At 42.8% G+C, this 10,104-nt stretch overlaps 1 protein-coding gene across 4 annotated transcripts in view; it reads right to left on the reverse strand.

Annotated features, from left to right (window-relative positions):
- Positions 1-10,104, reverse strand: part of LOC100745703 — a 68,149-nt gene that overhangs the window by 40,904 nt on the left and 17,141 nt on the right. Inside the window, exon 1 of one of the 4 annotated variants that reach the window (XM_003491722.4) lies at positions 3,765-4,050. The exons of the other annotated variants lie outside the window; for them this stretch is intronic. Coding sequence (XP_003491770.2) covers positions 3,765-3,798 — 34 coding nt within the window. The 5' untranslated portion in view covers positions 3,799-4,050. Of the gene's footprint in view, positions 1-3,764; positions 4,051-10,104 lie in introns of those variants that run through there. 4 annotated transcript variants of the gene reach the window in all.

The following is a 10,104-nucleotide window of genomic DNA, read 5'->3' on the forward strand; positions in this document are numbered from 1 at the left end:
GGTTGGCAACTAAGTGATTGCGGGTTTTGTCAGTACCACCTAATGGCAAAATCCGCAATCAGTCAGTTGCCAACCTAATATTCAAGAAATGGCATTGCTGCAGAAAACGTTTCTATTGAATTCTAATGAATAAATATATGAACATATTGAGATATGTATAATTTTGTATGCTAGGCTAGGTTAGATGCGTAGTAGAAATACTTGTATGTGAGTATCAGTATGTGGAGGTGGTGTGCGCGGCGCCTCGAAAACAGATGAATGCAAACAGTTCAGTCGGTTAACAGTCGGATATGGAAGAAAGTGGTGAGACGCGTGCAAGTGGGTATCGATGAATATCTTAGAAATCGCTCATCAAATAAATATATAATTATTGTAATATTAATTCCAAGTGTATATTTAGTGTTCCTATACCATTATTTCTGCTACCACGATCCACAATTCTTAACAGGACTAACTATGATCTCGTCAAATATATTATTCACTTTTCCTCATTTTAAAACGAACGTTCTTCCAATCGTCTGCGCTAAAAATTCCGCGGAATATTGGCTTGGCAACTAAGTGATTGCGGGTTTTGTCGGTACCACCTAATGGCAAAATCCGCAATCACTTAGTTGCCAACCTAAAAGAAAAATATTGCTGTATAGTCTGTAGAACCTAATCGTTGACAAAGCAACGTGACCGTATGAAAAAGCTATCACCCTCGCGCTGCAGCTGGGTGGTCAGCCCCGGTGTGTCCCCGATCGGAAGGCGGAGGATCATAAATCAGAACGTGGCAGAACACCGCCATTGACCTAGTTGCGTGGCAGAGGCGCGTGCAATAGGCGCTCGTCTACCTGTCGCGAAATGCCACCGGTTTCCTTAGCATCGACGTTATCCATCTAATCGCTTTATTTCCTCGTCACTGGATTCCTCGTATTTTTGTGTTTCGTCGACTGTGCTGCACTCGCGGAGATACCGAGTCGTTTCGTTAATCGGAAATATGGATGACTAATATGAGAGCCGCGTGGCGAACGCGAGCGAGACACGTCTCGAGTCGCTCGTGTCTCGAAGTCTTCTCTGTAAGTCTATAAATGTAACGAGATGAAGGAGCGGCCGCAGTCTGCCTCGTAGAATGTACAGTGCACACGATCGATGCTGGTCGAAATCCGAGCATTTTTACCGCCAGACGCCAAAACAAACAGCAAGGAACCGTTGGACGCCGCCTACCCGATGCAAAACTGTCCCCGCGTGCCTGCATCTGTACCTGAATTTTCAAAAGAAAGATCGAAAGGCGCGTCGACATCTTTTATTCATTCTTTCGGAGAAATGGCTTGGAAAAGTTTGACAAATCTTCAGAAAATATGACCAATTTGCTGCAGACAAGAATGGTGAAGAATTTTCCTCCTACCGTTAGGGTTGTCCAGGATTTCGTGAATTTGGATGTTGTAGGTGGGAGGTAAATATAGAAGGTAAATATAGATGGTGGGAAAACGAAGTAAAGATTGGATTAAAGAGAGCAGACGACTGAAGACACGTCTGCAGTAAGGTAGCAACTGACAGGATTAAGGAGATTCTACTTGTCTGTACAGATACTTTAATATTATGCTTGTCTAAGCTTTTCTACTGAATATCTCACGGATCTTGTAAGACACTGATATTAGTTAAATATAGAATCCCCGTGGTGATTTTCATTCTTTACCTGAAAATAAATATGGTCTCTTGATAAAATTCAGACACTGAATTTTAACTAAATTGAAATACAGCAAAACTCTATTAACATGATGAAGTATCCACTAAAAGAAAATCCTAGTTAGCGGGAGATTAAACAAACTGCAGAATCTATTTATTCGAGTCAGGAAGGTTATCTATTTCCAAGTTTCTAATATGTGAACTTCAGCTATATGAATCGCTTAATCCCCCCTCCCTAATTCACATAAACGGAATTCTACTGTGCTTAAGCGACCATTGCCATTTATTGCTGTAACACCGTATCATATGGAAATATTATAATAATCTAACATCGAGAAATTGGAATTACATTTTAACCTAATCAGTTTTCTATATAAATCTGTGCCTCGAGTTGCACTCGATAACGTAAAACAAACGATTAAAAGTCGCGAGTTCCACGAAAATATTAGGTTGGCAACTAAGTGATTGCGGATCTTGTCAATACCACCTAACGACAAAACCCGCAATCACTTAGTTGCCAACCGAACCTAACCTTAAACTAATCTCAATAGAATGGTTTATCACCATTCAGTTATTTCTTCCACGACAAAACTGCAGTTCTGCTTGATAGCAGAAGGACCTACATAAAAAGTAGCGTTTCAATTTTAAATAAAAACATAGTCACGAAAGTAGATTCGCGGAAAACGTGGAAGGGGCAAATGTTTTATTGCCCGATGAAAAATTTAATTCGACGACGCCCCCCCGAGGTTGAAGAAACAATCGCCGGATCTGATCTAGGAGCTCATAAATCCGGCGCATTCTCATGCTCTGAACGGACGCCACTGTATCGCTTGCCTCTTTTAAATTTCGAAATTATCGATCGCCAAAATCTATGAGCGCCGTTCCTTCCAGCCTCGACGTTCACGCAAGCACAGTAAAAGCGCCGCTGCGTCAACGTTGCTCACTGTGCATAATAATAAAAAAGAGAGAAAGAAAAAGGAATGTCTACATTAGCCATCGGCACGACAGATCTTCGCCCGGAGATAAGAGAAATTTACGAACCAGCCAAGCTATCGTTACACGCACACTCTTATCGATTTGTAACGGAAATGAAAGCGAATCGTTGTCGAAAACGATCGTTTTGCCCTTAAAAATTGTTTACACAACAATCTGATAAATATTTCTGTGTCCTTACACCTTGCGAAGAACCTCTGTTACTTGTGACGATTATATGACATTCTGACAGCTGAATTATGAAAACAAATTCTAGAATAAGACTAAAGCATAGGACTTTCAAAAAAACATAGCGCTACAGGCATTGCACGATTTTTAGAAAGCAAACAGGACTATGAATCTTCTAACACAAAGATGATATTTAGTGTATAATATGTAAGTATATTATATGACATATAGGTTAGGAAAATAATGTTCCGTTAATGAATATTTTTTGACCACTGAAATATCGTACGATTGGATTCTACGAGTGAAACACGAGCGCCCACTTCAATGGGAAAGCGACGTTATATAATTCAACGAATTCTTGTCCAACAAAAGTTTAAACATTGTTATCATGATCGTTGAATATCTATTTTGTAGTGATAGAATGAAGAGTGGACGTGATAACTAAATTTACTTAAAACATACGATCGTTCGTATAATTTATAATGTTTCATAGAATAATAATAAATAAAAGTAAATGTAAGTTTAATAATAAATATTAATAATCAGTTATTACCGACATTTATACAAATTCATCTTTTTATCATACAATGGAAAAAAGTGAAATCTATAGAGAATTTTTTTTTATATAATATTTTTCATATTTTGTGAGTTACGTGCATTTAAATTTAAGTCTAATAGTCTGATAGTTACGCACGACGCCAAACGGTAACAAGGTATCCGCTACATCGTACATCGTAACATCGTATTGGAAGAAAGAAAAACCACAGAGTATGGCAACGCGGGTGTAACCTCATGCGTACCTACACCCGGACCGGACCACGAAGGCCACGCCAAATATCGATTCTCGCTAAACTCGAAATGGATATGGAAGCCCGAAGAATGTTGGAATTTTCTAGCGGGTTGCGAAGAGTTGGCATCGATAGTTCCCTACGTACCTCGCCTCTTATCTTTCCCGATCTGTCCAACCATCGTAACTTTCTTCTCCTCCAAGAGATCTCGGCCAATCGAACACTTTGAATCGCATCCCCGCGAGACAGACGAAAGAATTCGAAGTGTGGAAATGAGCGTTGCCACAATTGCAGTTTGCGTTTAACAGGAATAGCACCGGCTGATATTTATACTCGCTAGGAACGTTTCTCTGTGTTTCCTGCGAGCTCTAAAGAGAACACTACGAGTCCCAGCCTGGAATTCGTAGGTTCCACGGAAAGTAGAATTATTGCACATCGGAGACCGACTAGTACGAAACAAGTACGAAACGACTGGCGATAACGACTGGTTTCCTCGATCGGTAAAAAACCACGTGATAAAGAAGGAATGAAGCAGAGAGGTCGCTGCAAAATGGGGCATCGCGATCGACAGCGTTCACGCGATAACGAAACGTCCTCCATTAAACGACGAACGTAGCACGCGCACGTAATCGCAAAATAAGTTGCCACACGTTTTAACGACTTGGTTCGCTCTACTTCGCGTTTGTTTACAACTTTTCGTTGATCTAACGATTAAGTATTCGAGAACAGGGATTCGAGGACGTTCGATACGAGATAACGTTTATCCTGAGCTGTGAGTGGCAAAGAAGAAACTAAGAGAGGGGGCAAGCTACGTTTGATGGCAAAGGCGTCAACTCGAAAGCACGTGAATGGCTTCTTCGCGTGATGCAATAAAACCTTATCTTTCGCACCAGGAAACGTTCGATCGGTGGAACTTCGATCGAGATTATAAGTGGAAAGAAGGCGCGATTTCTTTTAATCGATTTCATTTGATACCACACAGATGGGTGCCGATTGAACGACGAAAGATCCATGCAAGACTGAAGGAACAACGCGAATTTAATCCGCTTACTCGTGTAAGCGATGAACGTGCTTGATAATTACGTTAAACGGTGGACGGAGGCGCGAATCGTCGCGGGGAGACATCAACGCCCGATAATTGTACACGCTGGCCCCGAAGAACGCCGGGTCAAGAAGAAAGCCTATCGTATTTTGCTGAGCGAAGTAGGTGCCAATTGTAGCGGCTTTAATAAACTCTGTAAGAGACAATGACGGCTTTACGAGGTGCAATAGGTCGATTGTGCCTGCGATCTAAGTGATGAGATCATCGGCGATCGCACGCTCGCCGTTACTCTCGCAATTCCAATTTCATAAATAATCTATTTGGTATTTTGGTGTTTCCTTTACTAGGGACAAATATTTTTACGACCGTCGGACCCGAAGTTAATTCAAATGCGATATATCTGTATACTAATCGACAATAGAAATAACATTATCTAATTAACTTACGTGTAATATAATTTAGTATCTACATTTGGAAGAAATAATTGCTCAGTGTTTGAGGACGTACAGTTGGTCACAAAATGTCCGGTCATGTTCGGTATGTGGTATATTTTGTATGAAATTATAGAATTATTGGGAAGATCCAATTAAATATAAAACAATATACAGTGAATAATTATATTTCCAAAATGAAATACTAAATAACCAGACAAACATTTGTATAAGAAACTATAGGGTTGGCAACTAAGTGATTGCAGCTTGTGTCATTAGGTGGTAACGACAACCTAACCTAACTTAATATATATCGTAACACAAAAGAATTAATCTTATCTTTTCCTTTATCTATTTACGAGCATTGTCACCTATAGCGCAATAAAAACAGAAGGGTAACAATAATATTGACTATAATCATATCAACAACATTCTCTATCACATACATTAATCAATTAATTAAATAAAATTTCGAAAACTACAGTCTCGAACCAAAGCAGAAAACCAACATGGAGCGAACGATCAAAGAGAAACGACACACCGTCGGCTCGAGTCATTATTCAGATTCAAAGAAGAATCGACGAGGCGAGAGACGAAGCTGGACGACGACAGACCGCGACGAAGACGAGGCACGACGCGACCAAGTCAACGTCCATGACGACGACGACTACTACGACTACTACGACGACGATGACGACGATGACGTCGAGAAAGAGGCACGACAACACGGGTGGCGTCTCTCACGCACGCAGAAACGCAAACCTGAGTACATGAGAGTTCGCCGGTATAATATTACAGGCCTCGAGGCACTAGGACTCTACTCCTGGGTGTTCGTTACCCGTTTCTATACCGGGTGGCTTGGATCGATCGCGCGAGCCAACGCCGCAGCGAATATCGATTTCTCGCCCTCTTTCCAGCCGTTCGAGCGCAATGTTCCGCAGCTTCGATCGCGTTCGAGCTATCCGCTGGTCAATAAACAAGCAGCCAGTGCTGCACAACTTCGTGATATGCTATATACTATGATACTTTTTTCCCTCGACTCATAGCGTACGTACGACTCATAACGACTCTTCGTTGTAAACCTCTAAAAGAATATTAAATGGTCGTTAAGGAGTTCCATTATTCCCCTTTTATTTCCATCGAGATTTCTCGTAGAGGTTAATTTAGGTTAACCCAAGTCGGAATTGCGAAAAATTAGACGACAGAGGGACTCGCATATCTCGACATACCGATGGTCTCAGGTTGGGTTAAGTCGGACGACTTTCACGACAAAAGTCACGATTTTTAGGATTCCTCGAGCTTCTCGGAAGGTACCCACCCACCAGCAGCAAATTCACGGTTCCCATGAAACCGCACGAACGTTCTAGCCCACCAATGAACTCGCCGAAGAGTCTGGACTAAAAACTCGACCACCTAGATCGAAGGTGAACAACGACAACGTGCGCGACGAAACGGTCGGCAAACAATATAATCCTATCTTATTTACCGCTTGGAATGCCCCGATTCGCCACGCGACACCCGGTATAACGAGGAGACCAGTCGAAACTAGAGAGTAAAAGAAGGAAGGGTGGTAGGTTGTGGTAGGACTGAGCGAAAGAGAGAGAAAGAGGGAAATACAGATGGTGAAAGGAGAAGGAAGACGGAAGAGGGAGAAGGAAGGGAAAAGGGTGCGTCGAGGAAGCAGACGTAGGAGTTAGAGGGAAACGTGTGGTCTCTCTCCGCAAGGAGGGAACGTTGGTAGGGGGTGGTTCGGTTCTATGGTACCCCATGAAACACCTGGCTCCCCTCTCTCTCTCTCTCTGTCTCCAGCTTTCCGACTGTTCCATACATTGCCGCCTGCCTCATGCTACCGATCTTCGTCATATTATCCTAAACTGCATTGGCATCCCTTGGACCTTCGAGTTAAGGGCCATCTTTGCACGTCAAGCGGCTTGTTATGTGCTGGACAAAATATCTATATCCGACAACGGGAGATGGATTGGACGTACTCGGTTCATCCAGGTGTTGCTAAATATCGTTCCAACACTCTTATCGCTCGTCCAATCGATTCAGACGCGGGAAAGTTCAACAACAGAGGGCTTAATGGCCGTGAAGATTCAATCGACTACTCTGATATACACATACACGCTCGTCCATAAGTATTAGGAAATGAGATGAAATAAAAGAATCATTAGGGACTAATTGAAACATATGTGTGGCATATGGTCCGTGAACAATCTATATGTTTACCTATTCTATGGCGTAATAAAAATCGTGTAAATAATAAGAATAATTTTACCATTGGTATTGTATTATACAATTTTTAGATGCACAACATTTTTTGTTTGAATGCAAACGAAACGTGTCCTACGGCAGCTAGAGGACGATAGAAGATAAAGACCACAACATTAGACAGATTAGGTTTCATGTTTGTATCAACATAGCCAGATAAAGCAGCTGCGTGCAGATAGCGAAATGCATTTTTGGGACAACCTAATATATTTGTTATTCTTTGACTCTATGCATTCTGTACATAATTCCACAGAGTCAGCTTCAAAGTTTTGCAAACTTGTAGCTCGTAACTTGTAAGACGTACCGATGATACGAGTTCAATTTTCAATTCTACAAGAGGCAGACCCGACGCTTGCAAGAAAATCCAATATTTACTTGATACAATAGAACCATTCATTGTGACAGTCTCACAACTTCTTATGCGTAATACATGCGTGGCGTTACGTATATAACATACTTTACATTTCACCATTGATCAACGACGCCATTTCAATTCAGGAAGTTTCTTCCACTCTGAACGTCTAACCTTTGGATTCGATTACACCATTCCTGTTTTTGGAAGACGGTATAAAATCTGCGTAGATGTCGAATGGATGTAGGTGTCCAAGAAATAGATCGCAATAGACTCTATGAATGGATCACCAGGGTTCACTGGACGTAGGTGTCCAACGTTCTGTTCTAGTCGAATCGCAGGGATTCGATGAACGTAGGTGTCCAACGAGCAGATCGTTCTGATCTCCGATTAGGATCTAAAAAGGCCTCGTCTAGCCGTCCAACGTTCCGATTTTCGAGCCGGAAGGTTCGTCGATACGCCACAGGATCGCTAATTACGCTCGGGCCACAGTTTCTCGTGCCTGGCGTAAGCGCTCGAAGGCGTAGGCGTGACTCGCGAACGACAACCTCTGGCGCGGCGAGAACAATAAATTCACCAACGATATTCTCCTTTAATCCAGGGAGGAGTGAATTTTGGCTAATTTTTCGACGAGTTTTGCGTTTTACCAAATTGCAAATTATCTTTGTATCGGAGATAATTTTCAGATTCGGAGATGATCGCGCTACAGAGGAACGAGACGAGGAGTCGGTGTGTTCCGGTAGTAGTGACGGTCCTAAAATAGCGACAGCAACAGGATGATCGCGAGACGCCGTCAAGTTTAAGGTATTGTTCATTGGAACGCTACGTGGGTGAGGACAGTCATCGAACGTCGAAGCACTCGGTCCTCGACCGGTCATTTGCGATGCAAAATCTTTTCTTGGAAGCTGCTCGGCCTGATTCTATCGATGTAGGTTATTCTAACGGGAATCTTAGACAATGCAACAGTTTTTCCAGCTGCTTTCGACACCATACTCCCCGTGTGTCTCTTCTAAAACGAGCCTGTCATTCAGCATCAAGAAATTATGTAATCAATGGTTGAAAAATAACGGAATAAAAGATGGCGGCGAGAGTTGGAGAGATAGAAGCGAGCGCCACAGGCGAATACAATCGTCGGATCTATCGACACGCTGAGACAAGAACCGCACAAAGCATTTAGTAGCGTATGAACACTTTTTGCCGTGTGTAGGCGGTATTAGGATTGCGCAACTGCGCGCAGGATTAGGATCTGTGCGCGAGACCGGGAGAAAGGGGTAGGTGGGAGGCTTGATTTCCGCAAATTAATTCATAAGAACGTCGTCGGCTGACGTCACTTCCTGGATACGCGCCGGCAAGGCGGGATACGCTCGTAGACGCGAGACGATCGTTGCAAGAGAGCTCCTCTTTCTTATTCTCTGTCTTTCTTACGTTCTCTTCCGCGCAGCGTGTCGCGCATCTCCGTCCTGCTTTCTCGGCCATCGTTCCTTCGAGCCTCCTCGTTCATCCTTCTGTTTCACGCGGCTCACCTATAGAGGGATACACGTGCCAACTAAAAACCGCCTGGCTGGGCGTAAATAGAATGCTGCTACTTCAAAACCGCGAAAATAAGGGCACTGACATTCACCGGGTTCATCGCGATCGTCTTGAAAAAAAGAAATAACGCATCGATCGCCCATCTTAATCTCTGTATTCACGATCTATAGATCAAAGAGATAGCGTTTTCTTCGAACAAAGTTAAGAACACGTTACGTGTATAGGTTAATTACTAATGAATCGACTGCTCCAGCAACGTACGAGGAAGAAGGTCGATTATCTTCGTTTCTGTGCGTGATCGTGAGATTAAACAAAGTTTCTTTGGCAGTTGAAATTACGACTTAATTACAAGCACGGTAACTTAATTGCCCGACGAATGTATCGTCGATCGAAGATGCAACGCCGAATCTAATTTTACCTCTAACTTCGTCACTCTTTTACAATAGACACTACTCGATATAAACTACATTCTAAATGTGTAGTTGGCCGTTTGGAAAGTCAACAAAGGAGCCGCCACGGGGCAATTATCCCGTCCCTGAGGATATCCTAACCTGTTTCTTCCTTCGAAATCCTTCCGATCGCGATCATCTTTCGATCTTTGCTCGGCTACGCGGTAATCTCATTAAACCGGGGAAACGTATCGATGCCAGAGCTGATTAATTTCCGCACGAAACGAACAGGCCGGCCGGTTAGCGGCTCATTAAATCCACCTCTGTGAACCGTGCAGCGTTATTACGCCTTTGTCTTTATCATTTTGCCCGATAATTGCTGCTCCCTGGCCATCCTGTACGTACATTTCGATTCTTCCACGGTTTGTCCGGTTTCGACGTCTTATATTCGCTTGGCAACTAAGTGACTGCG

This window comes from Bombus impatiens, unplaced genomic scaffold (assembly GCF_000188095.3).
Source record: "Bombus impatiens unplaced genomic scaffold, BIMP_2.2 scf_0621, whole genome shotgun sequence".
Lineage (NCBI taxonomy): Eukaryota > Metazoa > Arthropoda > Insecta > Hymenoptera > Apidae > Bombus > Bombus impatiens.